General features: G+C 41.4%; 1 protein-coding gene across 1 annotated transcript; it reads right to left on the reverse strand.

The window, feature by feature from the left end:
* Nucleotides 1-849: 849 nt before the first annotated feature.
* Nucleotides 850-13,882, reverse strand: si:ch73-21k16.1 (phosphatidate phosphatase LPIN1). Its single transcript, XM_034204416.1, has 20 exons — nucleotides 13,664-13,882; nucleotides 10,864-11,067; nucleotides 10,408-10,503; nucleotides 7,536-7,822; nucleotides 6,244-6,351; nucleotides 6,030-6,153; nucleotides 5,658-5,937; nucleotides 5,009-5,102; nucleotides 4,729-4,913; nucleotides 4,552-4,645; nucleotides 4,308-4,377; nucleotides 3,639-3,731; nucleotides 3,481-3,539; nucleotides 3,244-3,382; nucleotides 2,916-3,064; nucleotides 2,368-2,454; nucleotides 2,011-2,163; nucleotides 1,788-1,902; nucleotides 1,568-1,671; nucleotides 850-1,487 (listed from the first exon to the last, which is right to left on the reverse strand). The coding sequence occupies exons 2-20, from the start codon at nucleotides 11,053-11,055 to the stop codon at nucleotides 1,313-1,315; spliced, it is 2,604 nt and encodes an 867-aa protein (XP_034060307.1). The 5' UTR covers nucleotides 11,056-11,067; nucleotides 13,664-13,882; the 3' UTR covers nucleotides 850-1,312.
* Nucleotides 13,883-14,642: the final 760 nt, after the last annotated feature.

Raw genomic sequence — 14,642 nt, forward strand, 5'->3', positions numbered from 1 at the left:
TGGATAAAAGCGTCTAACAAGTAACATGTAATGTAATGATAAATAAGATATACTTAATGGCATGTATGGAACAACATATACATGAGGTGACAGTATCATAGACTTGTTTTGTTATCTGTGACTGGATACATTTATGGGTGAAGGTCACCATAAATGTGATCACTGTGATTTCAATAGAAAAATAAAAATGATTCCTCTCACAGATACTCTTGATTTTCTTTTTTTGAGAAAAAGACAATTGTTATTTTGGCCATTAAAAGGGTTGTGCTTTTTGTTTTCCTGTCTGGTCACTTTGCTTCAACAATAAATATTCATTTTTAAACCATATTCATAACATGACCTCTGTCAGGATAAGTCAAGTTACAGTTACATTCATTCATACTTTCATTGTGCTCTGTTATACTTCTTAAGGCTGGACACTACAGGCAAAACCTTTCCTGGTCGGTTTAGAGTTTGGGCTATTTAGCTTACATTACCTTTTGCTATGACATTTTTGGAAAGAAAATCCTAAATACACATTTTAATGTTTATCTTCATTTTGTCTATTTTCATCTGCAAATGTCTTCTAAATCCACAAAATTCCACCATTGGATAATGCCTCATTTGCATATTTAAACTTTTCAGAAAACTCGTAATACTGAAAACTTGGATGGGATGTTTCATTATGATATCATTCATTTAAACGTTTTTCCTGTAGTGTCTCCCTTCACATACACCTAATACTGACTTGACTGATTTCTTTCAAACAAAATAATAGATCACATTATATGTTGCATTTAAGTAAGTATCAGCATGCATGTATATATATATATATATATATATATATATATATATATATATATATATCTCTCTGCATTTCCATGCTGAGGATATGTAACAGTCTCAATCTTCAGAGTAAGAAAATAAATTCTGCATCTACTATTTGGCACAAGTTGAAATAACTCACTCTCTGCTGTGGCAACAGAGTGGCTTTGTTCTGTTTGATGCACAGATGCCATAAATACATTATGTCACTCTCCACATACATACCTCATATAAAAGGTCTATAGCTTCTGAAAGAATATCAACACTCACTCGAAAATGATATATGTACTAAGCTGCCTGAATAAATTACTATCATTTCTCATATACATCTAGTCAGAAAGCTACGGAGGCCATCTTTCTCATAAAAGTGCGCTTACATCCATCTTGTGCGTTATAAGAGTTTTCACAGCAGATTTAACAAGTGGCCCCTGCTGTGCCCTCAAAGTGCTCGATCTTCTACAAAAAAATAAAATCACACACATGTCAGTGCTCAGCAGGCCACGGGCGGTCAGCTGCTGGGGAGCGGGCTCTGTGGAGGCGTAGTGCCCTGAGGCTCCACCCGGGGGAGCTGCTGCCTCCAGTAGGTGAAGTGGCTGTAGGTGTCCGAGCAGGGGAAGTCTGAGGAGGAGGATCGCATCTTCAGGGGGAACACGTGGTCCACCACCTCACCCAGACGCACATACCTGAAGAGAGGAAGACACATAGTGAGATATTTTTCTGGAGTCATTTTGATGTTAGAATATATCGTGAAAATGGGACTTACGATGAGATGTTGGTCTTGGCATGCTCCTGCACTAGCTCGCCTTTTGGGTTAACGGTGAAAATCCTGTTCAGTGGCACCCCGACTTCTTTATAGGAATATACATCCTGCGAAAAAAAAGTACAATTAGATGTATATCTATAATAAACCCTGCAAAAATATAAAACCTCAGGGATAACCTTTAAATTACTTATGAGTTGTAGTTTATATAAAGTGTGTGTACCGTTGGTCTGTTGCCAAACGCTGCATAGAAAGGCTGGGTGTTGGGGAAGAAGAGGTTCTTGATATCGTTGAGACACTCCACCTTGAATTTCTCGGGTTTCTTCTCAATCACCTCCCTGTCACACACAATCACAAATCACAGTTCAACAACCCTCGAGTGTTCTTTACCTTCTTACAAATGGTGACATGACTATAGATTGATTGTGTCTTTATGTATGTGAGACCTGTGCAGAGCTGAGAAGAGGCTGCTGGGGCTGAGGAGGACAGGGCCAATAGGAAGCATGGTGCCTCTCTCGTTGACCCAGTGGAGGTAACCTCTGGTCATGTCAGCCATGCCGATAGCTCGAGCGGAACAGTACAGGAACTTGTAGCCATTTCTGACAGAGTGAGAGAGGAAACAGAGAGAATAAGCATGTGTATTAATAATGATCACTTGTTTTCCTTTTGAGAGCTTGGTTTTGGCATTTCTGGTATAAAACATGTACGTAACTTTAAACTATATGTGCGTTTTATTCTTTGCTTTGATCCAAGGAAATCAAGGAAATCAAGATCTGACATTATGACAGTAACGTAATTCTTACTGGCTGACTTTGTGGTAGAGCTGTGCAATGCCCTGGTGGGTCCAGTCCTTCCCCAGTGTGGGCAGGATGTGACCCAGTGTGTCCGACCTGGAGACAAACACAATAAGACACAAGACTTGTGTAAAAGGCTTTTGCTTATTATTTAAAAAAAATGTACATCCAAAATAAATCATGTCAGAAGTCCTATGCACAGATATTGCTTGGAACAGGCAGTTTCTCATCCGTATCAGACTGGACTTCTGTATCGTCCTCATGTAAAATAACTCTTTAAAAGTAATTAACAGGTTGAATCATGTTCCCTATATTTGATAAATGCCATAAAATATGAACTCACTTTGGCTATAGTGGACCAAGAGGTGATTTTAATCATATTTTATCTGTTTTTTTCTTTGTTCATCGATACATAACTGTGTTTCTGTAAAATTGGACATATTTGGACTTTCAGATGATATGTTTATATCCAAACTAATCTGAACTGTGTTGTGGAGGTAGCTGTAAAAGTGTTTCTATATGTATGTATTCATACACTATGCTTATGTATCACTGACCTGGTAATAGTTCCATCTATGTCAGAGATAATGATCTTGTCGTCCCAGTTCCAGAGGTAGATGGTTCCCTGACAGCGACACGTCCCCTGGTACTGAGTGGTCACGCTGAACACAACATCGTTAGGACCGTCCTGCAGCTGGAGGGACAGCTGTGTGTGTGTGTGTGTGTGTGTGTGTGTGTGTGTGTGTGTGTGTGTGTGTGTGTGTGTGTGTGTGTGTGTATATGTGTGTGTGTGTGTGTATGTGTGTGAGGGAGAGAGAAAAACTAGATATAATACATGGAGGTAACAATTAATAACAAAACAAAAATGTCAATGTCTGCACTCACCAGCTGCTCTGATGTGAGTCGGAGTGTTTTCTTATAAGACACACCTCCTGGTGTAAGGCCGGGCTCTGATTGGCCGGGCGCAGAGCTCTGTAAGGCTGTCCTGTGGTCTTCATCACTGGAGGAAGAGTCTTCTTTGTGTCTGGCGTTAGACAGGTGGACAGTGTGTCAAAGGATGTTCAATCTTTCCCTGATTTAGAGGATTTATACTTTGTCTTGTATCGTTTGCTGGACTCTCACCTGCTAGACATTTTCCCGTCCTGCTCATCATAACCGCAGGCCCCCACGTTCAGAGAATCCTGTACGAGGAGAACAAGGGTTAATGTTCTTTTAAAATCGATACAAATATTGTTGGAAAAAACTTTAACTTAATCATAAAGGAAATTAGAAGAAATTACAGATTTGGCGCTGCTGTTTCTGCCTCGCCAGGAGAACCACCACCTCCCTCCTTTCTTTGGCATCTTCTCCTTCATAATGTTCTCCACTGCAACCTGGAGAGGAGCACACACAGCCCCAAAACAACCACAACACAACATCGTAAAAAAAAACACGCTTGAAAATAAAACGTAAGCCAAAGCAGACCAGTAAATCAAAAACAGTAACACAGAAGCAGCAATGTGTCTGCGGTTGGAATGGGGGAAATGAAGCTAATTTAAAACCATGCGACCAAGAGAGCTGTTTCTGACGTACAGAGCTGTAGCCAAGCACACCAGTCAGACAACAGAGAAGAAACTCTAAGGCGGAGTGGATATAACTTAGGCAAGAAGACTAATGCATGGATGCAACAAGGGGAGGGGAAGGAGGGGAACACAGAAGAGACAAAGTTTAAGGAAATGCATTGGATGTTAATCACACAACATAAAGACGTAGATAACATAGGGTTTATGTTGTTAGGTTTATAAATCCCACATTAGGTACTATGCAATGTTATGATCGTAACATTAGTAGTATAGTTGCATAGGCATACACATATGCAGCATGCAGTAACCGTTTCAGTCAAAAGGGGGAGTGGTATTCATGTACACACAACCAGTCATAAAGTACTGTGCCCTGTATCAAATTCCTACCTTTGGCAGCGGTTTCTGAAAGGCCTGCAAAGCCAGCATAAGTGGAGCCGCAGAGCTCCAATTATAGTATCTGAAGGAGAAAACAGAATATATTTTTATCAATTTCATTACCGCAGCAAAAAACGTTGGCAGCCAGACGTCTTTGCAAAAAACGTCTTTGCTGTAACACCTGGCAGTTAAATCCCTACGTTCTTTTACTATATTTAGACACACGTTTCGTCACTGAAGCAGGGGGAAGTCTTACTTGGAGACAATTTTCACGACCAAGTTGGGGTCGTCGATGATGGAGGGGTTTTCCGAAAACTGCTGGTAAGAGATTATTTTCTCGTGGAACTGCTCTGTAATCACACACAATTACATGTTCAGTTTTCCACAGCTTATTTAAAAAAAATGTGTGACACCTGCTGTGTCGGAATCCTACCATTAGTGATCTCCCTGTTGTCATTGAGTCCTCCACACAGAGAGATGGTGATAGTCGGCATGTCCGCCAAAGGGTCGCAGTAGCTGTCCACTCCGCTGTCCCCCCCTGAGCTGAGGGACTGTGGGGACATGCTGCTGCCGTGGGGGCCAGGGTCTGAGTCGCTGCGCACCGCCACAACACCGTCACTACAGCGGAGAAAATAAGTATTGATAAGCTCCGCTGTACCAATGTCTTTGATTGAGTTTAAGTTATGGCTGTGTGTTTGCGTGCTTCTACGTACCTCTTAGGGAAATAAAGGGCCGCCACTTCAGGCTCGAGGTCTGTGATGTCATCCAGGTAAATCCCATCAGACCCAAGATGGCGGCTTCTCTTGTCTGCAACAGAGGTACGAATCAATTAAAATAACTTTGTACTTGCTTGGGTTCATACAATGAACAATGAAACAATTTTTCTTTTTTTGGGGGGGGGGGGGGGGCTTATTTTAACTCAGTCACGAGTACAATTATTCTTCACTTTTAGCAGCAAAATGTCTTGCCATTTCCAGAGTGTGTAAAAGTCTGTAGAGTGGGGAAGCTTTCTCTTCATAATATGCAGCAAAGTTCATGATTAGCTTCATCAACAAGAAAAATAGGCAGTATGGTTGATTTAATTTAGGAGAGCATGTCCTCAAAATGTGTCATTTTGACCCTCAAAAACAATACATTCTTGTTTTTTTACAGCCATTTAGATTCCAGTTTATTTTTCGCTGTAGCTCAGTTATTGAGTGAACCAGAAAATGTTATCTAAAAACAGTAGATTTGTGTGTGATTTTAACACCAATAACTAAATGACCTTGAGCTGTGCAGAACAAAAAACAGAACTGCTGTTGACAGCCTAAAGCTCAGGATGAATGGAATATTTGACTGTGCTGTTGCCCTTCAGGCTGTCACCTTTTCTCTTGGATGGAGAGTCGGTTTTTCCCGGTGGTAGAGGCATCGTCTCCTCCATTTCAGACATCTGAGCTGCTACACCTCCGGCTGTCATGGCCTCCATCCCAACTGTGTCCCCATTAGTCTCCTGTGGCATCATCAGGGTGAGTGCTGATATTTCAGCGCAGGGTCCACTCTGTTCCGTCTCATGAGTTATCACGCGGAAGTGTGTGCTTTCAGAGACTGGGATGGTTACCGGGCAAACTGACGGAGGGTTGGTTTTCTCTTGCAGGAAAGACGGCTAGAAAAGCAGGATAGAGGATGACACTAAATGACTACAAATAAAAACAGAGTTGTTCTTTCTGTGCATGAACAGTTTACATTCACAGTTACCTTGGCAGCCTGCGGGAGCTCTCCCCACGCCCAGTGCATGGCTGGATCCTGATTGGCTGCGTCTGACGGCTTGGTCAATAGCTCAGAGTCGCTCTTGGGAGAAGTGGGACGAGAGTTTCCAGGACTGTGAGAAGAAAAGAGGATACACCATGAGTTACAGAGCTGTTTCTTCTGAATAATCACATGTAGGTGTCATCATGAGTGAACGAAGCACCTCTGAATGGGGCTCCAGTCTCCATCTGAGCGAGTGTAGATGCCAGACTGTTTGAAAGAGCTGCCGGGGGCGACTGTTGTCTCATCTCTTAAAACGTCCCGAGAAGTCCTGAACACACAAATATATACTGTAAATATATCACTGAATAACACAAATGTGCTTTTTTTATTTAATAATGTAGTGTGTCTTCTACTTTGTCACAGTAACAGTATGTCATTTTGCTTTCACTTTAAACCCATTTTCAGACCCTCGGAGATCAAGCCTGGACTTAAAACACACCTCTTGTAGCTACAACGCTTTATGAATATAATATTAGTTTTTCTTTGACTTCACCAAAATAGGGAATTACTTATGGGGCTTTGGTTATTAAAGGCAGCTTGTTTCCTTCAATGACAAAGTATGCTAGCAATGTGTTGACACTTCACAAACAACCTCTTCTTTTATAGCTGTACTCAGTGTTAAGCTCAGTGATACTTGAAGGTAGTATTCAGTACAGATGAGCAGGGATTGTAATGTAAGGTATCCCCAACAGGCATGCAGAGATGGAAATAAATCTGTCTTGTAGCTATTTACAACCTCTGCTGTATTCATTTATGATACATGGAGAGGGGGGGGCATAGCTCTTATAGCTGCATGTTGGCATACTGTATGGGCATGCAACATTCCTTAACAACAACACACACAGTAAGGATAGTTTCTCATTTCAAATGCAAAGCTCTTTTGTTTTTCCACGGCCGAAGAAGTGGTTCCCTTATGTTCTTGAGTGTCTTATCGTGTGTGTGTGTGTGTGTGTGTGTGTGTGTGTGTGTGTGTGTGTGTGTGTGTTTCCACTACAGTCGCTGGGGTCTGTTTATTCTTTCCTGCCAGACTCTGATTCTCTTACAGCTGCTCTCAAAGCTAATTTAAGTGATGTATTAAAGGGGCCCTATTATGATCTTTGGAGTGTTCCCTTTCCTGTAGTGTGTGTACTGTGTCATAGGCTTTTGTGCATGTAAACGTTTCACAAAGGCTTAAATCCCTGTGTTCCCCCCAGAGGGAGTTTCTCCCCCACACATTCCCCCCCTGCCTAAAACACCTCCATATGACTCCTTTGTTTACTTCGGTAATATAGTGACATCACTATGTTACACTCTCCTATTGGCTAGAGCTCCAACACATAGTGCGTGATAGGCGAAGGGGCGGGACATCTTTAAGCTGTTTATGAACCTGAAAATGAGCTTAATATGCCCCCTTTAATTCCTTTTTTCCTCCCATTCCCTTTTTCCCCTTTACCTCTCTGCACATTTTCTCACCTGTTGCTCCCTATCATCGTCATTTCATCCGAGCTGATGTCTATGGTGAACATGTCTTCGTCCTCGGAGTAGTCACCACTGTCCTCCTTCCTCACACTGTCCGCCCGGACCTTCCTCCTTCTCTTCCTCCTCTTCTTCATCATCCCATTGCCAGTCTCCCCAGCGGCCCCCGTGGAGCCCAGTGTCTGTATGGGGGGCCCGGAGCCCTTCCCCAGCAGGGAGGAGCTCATCAGGAGGGCCCCGTCCGACAAGATGGGAGAGGTGGCCAGGTAGGAGGGAACCACTTCCTGCGAGAAGTCACATTATGGCCAAAAAAGGTATCATTTTATATCTTTGAGACTACAATAGGATTGGTACTAGATTTAAAACACCAAACAGCAACACGATTGACAGAGTATTATCATTAAAAATCTGTTTGTCACATCCACGCCAAACTAAAAGTGAAAAGTAAATATTATCTTCTTATTTAAACAATGAAACACAAAATCCCACATCCAAAATATCTTCTCTTGCATTCACCCTGACCCTTCTGTAAGCAGGTTAAAGCTAGATTTTGGAATTTTGGAACAACTCCCACTAAAACATGACTCTACTCTTAGTGTTTTGCTTTGTTTTGGTTGGAGGTGAAGTGTGCAAACAATGTCAAACTGTTTGCAACCACTTCTGCTGTGAGGGAGACTCCTAACCAGCGAAACACTAAACAGCCAATCCAAAAGGCAAGGCAAGGCAAGGCAGGTTTATTTATATAGCACTTTTCAACACAAGGCAATTCAAAGTGCTTTACAAAAAATGAAAGAGATTAAGAAAATGGCAGTCATTAAAAAGAAAAGCTAATAAAATAAACATTAAAAGAAAAAATACATGGATAAAAGTTACAGTGCTGTCAATTAAACATTAAAAGAAAAAAGTACATGGATAAAAGTTACAGTGCAGTCTAAGATATGAATAGTTCAATTAAAAGCAGCGACAAAAAGAAAAGTCTTCAGCCTGGATTTAAAAGTAGTCAGAGTTGTAGCGGACCTGCAGGTTTCTGGGAGTTTGTTCCAGATATTTGGAGCATAATAACTGAACGCTGCTTTACCATGTTTAGTTCTGACTCTGGGGACAGAAAGCTGACCAGTCCCTGAAGACCTGAGAGATCTGGATGGTTCATAATTTAGCAGGAGGTCAGAAATGTATTTTGAAAAAAACAGACTCATTTCTGTGAAAGGAGGCCAGTTTTGAAAAAAACCTCCTTCTAGGAAAAGAAAAGGCTTTCCAGGAGGGTCTCCTGGAGTTAGCGTGGGGGAATGTAGACATGTGTGTAGACATGTGTGTAGAGTCTGTAGACATGTGTGTAGACATGTGGAAAGAGAGGGAGGAAAAAGTGAAGTGTAACCACATCATTTGTGGTCTGAAACTACAAGTTTTTACTTTTCATGTGCCAAGAACTCCCTCCCCCCCCTTTCTCTCCCAGGCCTGGGAATCTGACACTAGGGCTGAACGATTAATCGATTTTAAATCGAAATCGCGATTTTAAATGATGCGATTATCAAATCGCAAAGCCTGCGATTTTATTTTACTTTTTTTGTTTTTTACATTATATATATATATTTTTGTTCTTGTGTGTCAGTTATCCACACCAATCAGAAGTACTGTGCTCCACATGTACCAGCCATTGTTAACCACTCAGAAGTGGCCCATCATGGGCCACTTCTGATTGATAGAGAAGGTGATAGACAGATTGATCCAATCACCTGCCAAGTATTTTTGAAGGTGCCTGCCCTTTCCAAATGGCTCCTAGATGGTTTGGTGAAACAAACCATCTGAGTCAGGTTAGTAATGCTCCATCACATGTTTTACATCTATTACAAGGTGAATCTTAAACTGAAGCTTGACTTTAAAGCAACCCAACGGAAGTTTCATGTAAGTTTAGTTCTTTCACTCGTAGCTCGGGCTGCGGGGGTGCTAGAGACGGGAGCACGTTGATGCGACCTTCCAAGCCGGAGATATGTCCGCATTTTACAATAAACTTCCGTTGGGTCGCTTAAAAACAAATATCGCAAATTGAATCGCAATCGCAATATTTGTCAGAAAAATCGCAAATTTGATTTTTTTCCCAAAATCGTGCAGCCCTATCTGACACCCCTCTGGGCTTCTCTTGCTGGTGCCGGCCCCCCAGCCTCAGTAGTCCACCGACTCTTTGTATCTACACACATCCTCACGTGTATACAATTGTGTAGAAATATTTTGATAACGACAGCACACGTGACTTGGCTGTCTTGGTGATGGAAAAACTCTGCTTTCCAAGAACTGAGGAAAAACAGCTGTTGAGTTTCCATGAATTCCAAGCTGAGTTTTGAATGGCTCCCATGGGCCACATAGAAGTAAAACAAGTATAACCATGTTTAGAAAGAGGAAGGTATTTCTTACTACATGTTTTCAACTTTTCACCCTTTAACTATTTCTCTAACAACTCCATACGCAAATAAACATGTTCTACTTGAAAGCATATTTATTTGTCAGGAAACTGGAGTCCTGGTTGATCCTCAGTCATTATGACATAGAGGTTGATTTAGGTCAGAAAGCCTGCACTCAGGACTCATTTGCCCGCTGATGAACACAGGAATGCTGTTCAGCCAAAAAGGATAGGAAGAATTCCTGGCTGCTTTTCCAACCTATGCACACAACGCCAGCTTATTCAAACTACTCCAGTATGAGAAAACGGATAGTTTGGATAACGCTTCTCGGTTGTAAACATGGGTGTGTCTGGGCTTCAGGGGGTCGAGAGACTGATGTTTCTTTTTCAAATTGAGGTCCGCTAATTAACAAATGTTACATTTGAACCAAGCACATTTTTAGAAAGCTGTTACTGCAGTTGTGTCATGCTAACCTGATCATTTTCTGTTTCTTGCACAAAGAATGCTTCTCCATTGTCCCCAAGCTTCATGTGTAGATTCACTGGCTCTCCATTGATCTCCATGTCCACCTGGCGGTAAAGAATGATCGTTAGAAATAGCCGTTTCATTTCTATAACACATTATAAACACAGGCAATTCAGTGTGCTTCACATACATAACAACAAAGAGGACATCCATACAAAAAATAGCATTAAAATCAGTATCATAACTCATATAAAAATAAACCTAGATACTTAAAATTGAAAAGAATCATTAAAATAACAATCAATCACAGGCACATAAGAGATCTAAAAATGGCTATATTTTGTGCACATCTCATCTTCTGGCAGTTTATTTCTGTTGCATGCAGAATAACAGCTGACTTCAATCCAAGAGCATCTCAAAGGTTACAGCTCTCTAAATGCGACATCAAAGGGGGCTCCTCTCACCACTTTCTCCAGGGACCGGAGGACTCCCATCTTCCCGAAGCGGACATGGAAAGGTGAGCACTGCAGGGATCCATCGGGCTGCCTCACTACGATGACGTCGATGCAGCCGGACAGGGTGGCCGGGTTCAGGCCTCGGTACAGCTCTTTGACCTGGACGAACACCTGGCCTGCCAGCTGGCCCACGTAGTTCATCGTCTGACGGGTCTGGTGGAGGGAACATTGAAAGAAGGGACGAAATGAATGACGTTAAAACTGCAAACTACATCCAAACTTAAAGGCCTGCATTTGCTACTTGAAGGAATAGGTCACCACCAAAAATGATCATATTTCTAGCAATTACTGACCTTGTGTTACTTTGAATTTGGGAAGAAAACTTGGATTTTATAGCATGGCTCGATGGTGAACGAAAACTAAAAAGATAGGTAATAGGGTGCTCCTTTTAAAAACAGTACAACTATATCAAAACCTCTATTTACCAACTCTCACATAATTGGGCAGAATCAACCAAGTCTCATTTATCCATTCATTTGTATCCATCACTTTACAATTTAGAACACTTCCACACTGGAAGTATTACACACATTTTCTCGTTCTTTCGATTCTTCATTCACCGTGAAGGCAGTGACACAACAAGTTTTCTTCAAGGTAACAGTGGTTGAGAAATGGATATACTAATGTTCATTTTGGGGGTGAAGTATAGCTTTGATAGTTGGATCACTATGCCCCACGAAGCTTCCTCGAACTCAGTCAACTGTTATTGGAGGAGGTGTTTATGACCCGGCCATTCTTCAGTCCGTCAATCAAACCACTGCTGACGTACGTACGACTCTTCCTCTGAGGGCATGGGCACTGTCTAAGGAAAGAGGACATGGAGGCTGGTTCCTGTTCAGTACTCTTGTCATTTAGTTTCTCCCAGGATGCATTTGGCCTACACTCTGTAGAAAAACCCTCCTCTCCCCTTTTCTGGAAATCCTATCCGACTGTTTTTCATTCTGCAGCCCCCGACGACAGAGGCCAAAGGACAAACCAAGTTAGACCAGTCGAATACTCGTGTTGCGAATGTGATGTCATAACTGTCCCGGTTGTGATTTGGCTGAGCTGAGGCGTACAGGAAATACTGAGAACACGTAGGCTTCCTGAGACACGAGTGAATGTCAACAATGTGAATGTCCACTTAAGGTAAAGGATGCCTTTACACAAGAACTACACTGAACACAATTGTCTGAGTGTGTCATAGTTTAAACAGTTCAATAGAAAAGGTAAGCAGTGATCACATCTGTGTGAAGTTCAGTCCTCAAAGATCTCCAAACGTATTATCTGTATGTTATTGAGGGAATCCCACATAAACAAACAGATGTATTCCACATGTTATAACAGTTTTGGATATTCTACATTTCTGGAACTATCTTATCCGATCAAACCACAACACACTATCCTGTTGAAGCAGCAAATTCTCCGAGTCGTTTCTGAGAAATATATTTCAAAAATCCAGGTTTTCACAGGCTTTAAAGCATGTACACACGCGTCCCCTTAGTTGTATTGTTTTGTCCTCTAGCTCATTACGTAATCAAGACTGACAAGCCGCTTTCTGTTCTTACGTTACTGGAACAAGCAAAACAAATGCTTTCAAGGTGAACATGTTTCTGTAACTGTGTTTGTCTCTATCCTTTTCTTAATAAATCAGTGACTACACTAGTTGTGAGTCTAAATCAAACTGCTAAGTGCATCAGGTGAAGTAAAGAAGGTAAGGAAATGAACTAAAACCATCTAAAGAGTATTTAAGCTCATAATTAATTATTACATTAATCATGAGATAAATCCCGTTTGCATAGCTTTGGAGACTCCTTGGGGTTTGCAATAAGAGAAGGGGGTCTGCCCTTGACTTAGTTGGCACTGGGCCCCCAAAATGTTGCAGCAACAGAGAACAATAATGCCACCATATCCCCCCTTCCCTCTGAGTATGTGAACACGAGAACAGACTCCTTGCAGAAAAACAGGAGAGCTATTTTTAGAGCAGCTGATGAGCCATAATAACAATGTCTGAGTCTTGAAATTCCGCTTATAGATGACCTTACAGTAACTCTCTTTACATATTCATGTCTGCTTTCACTGAGACATTTAGTTACAGAACAAGCTGATTTTCAAAGCACAAGACTTTTTGTGTGAACACTGCCACATCCAAAAATACTTTTTCTTGTTTTACAGAACACTGACAGAACTGCATGGTTTCAAAGAAAGTGTTCGTAACTGAGCCCTTGGGAAATCCTATTTTAAAAAAAGACAGTGTTTTATGTTTAACTGTGGTGTTGTTATTGGTTTAACGGTTTTACAATCTGCTGTTTCCTTGCAGGCTGGTTTCTGGTTGGGACACTCTTGTTTTACAGCGATTGTCTTTCATTTTTACTCATACTAGTACACTCATAATCCGTCACAATATGATGTGCACCCCTCGTAATCATTTAAGAAAATAAAAGCCTCAACCTTTAGCAGATTTAGGTGATGAGTGGAGTTTAATTCAAAAGATGCATACAGACAACATTGCCTCACACCGATCTGCTACAGTTTTCCCAACTCATCCACACATTTAAAGGGACTTCCAATCTAAATCCAATAGATGTAGGTAAAAAGCTGACTCACAATATCCTGACAGTGCAAATCGATCATGTTAGAAATAAATGACAAGTGACGAGAAGCCTAAATAAAATGAGTAAACAGCAGTAGTAACAGATATAGTATAACACAAATGAAAATGACACATACAGGCAGGTGCATTCAAATACATTATAAAGCAGTCTCCTACCTTCTATAGCTGATATGCTGACAGCCTTTACCAGCACATTGAGCCTGCCGTTCCCACAGCGGTGAATGACAGTTCAACAACACATCACAGGAGCCTCCTTTCCTGGTAGAGGTGATGTCTGAGTGTTTTATAAGCCCTCGACTTGCTGTCACCGATTTACAGCCAGAAAAAACGGACTATTAAGTAAACGCGATACTAATTTCTGCCTCTGACCGCCTCTGTTTCTCTCGCTCTCCCAGCAGAAAGGCTCGACAGAGGATGACATCATGCACATCAAACCAGCCGGCTGACCAATCAGCGTCGAGCCGTTGAGTTGCCAAACTCATCGTTTCAGCTGCCACAGTGGCAACACGATTACATCTACTTGTTTACATTTCTCCGGGCAGTTAGATGGTTGCGTCAAATGTATTATTTCTATTCAGAATTTTTTTTTTTTTTAAAACCATAGGTGAAAACAAAAGCCACACATTGTGCTTCATTTACTCCACAATAAACTTGTCATAGTGTATTCAAAAGTGTGTGAAATAGGGCAAAAATCTGTCTAAAACAAAATTGACCTATGGTTTATGTTATTCATGTGAAAAATGTATACAAAATGTTACATGATAAATAAGATCAACATTACCACGCTACAATGTCTCAGTTTAAAGAGCTCTGGAGGAAGCAGCAGCTACTGTGTGTTATGACGGCGGGAAAACGTGGATCTACGTCATCGTTTGAAGTCTCCCAGTCTGCTGCAGTGAGGTGATATTTCGGACCAATCACAGGCCTGCTTCATAGCACATGCCATGTGTAGCCTGAGACCCTGTAGTGAAACCGTGTGTCAGGAGGATGTGGTTAACTGGTGGAGTCATTTTGAAGAACTCAACACCAGCTAAATCTGTTCTTGTATTAATAAAAGCGAGGCATTTCTATTTCAAATGCACAGACGCATACTTAAATAGGCTAAGAAGCACACATAGGACCTATTTAATAGGTA

Source organism: Gymnodraco acuticeps, unplaced genomic scaffold (assembly GCF_902827175.1).
Source record: "Gymnodraco acuticeps unplaced genomic scaffold, fGymAcu1.1, whole genome shotgun sequence".
Classification (NCBI taxonomy): domain Eukaryota; kingdom Metazoa; phylum Chordata; class Actinopteri; order Perciformes; family Bathydraconidae; genus Gymnodraco; species Gymnodraco acuticeps.

Excerpts from the sequence above, each read along its gene's own strand:
- si:ch73-21k16.1 (XM_034204416.1), bottom strand. The coding sequence starts at position 11,055 with ATGAACTACGTGGGCCAGCTGGCAGGCCAGGTGTTCGTCCAGGTCAAA. Across the intron at positions 6,154-6,243 it reads GACTGGAGCCCCATTCAGAG|TCCTGGAAACTCTCGTCCCA; the intron begins GTGCTTCGTTCA and ends TTCTTCTCACAG. Across the intron at positions 3,065-3,243 it reads GACTCACATCAGAGCAGCTG|CTGTCCCTCCAGCTGCAGGA; the intron begins GTGAGTGCAGAC and ends ACACACACACAG.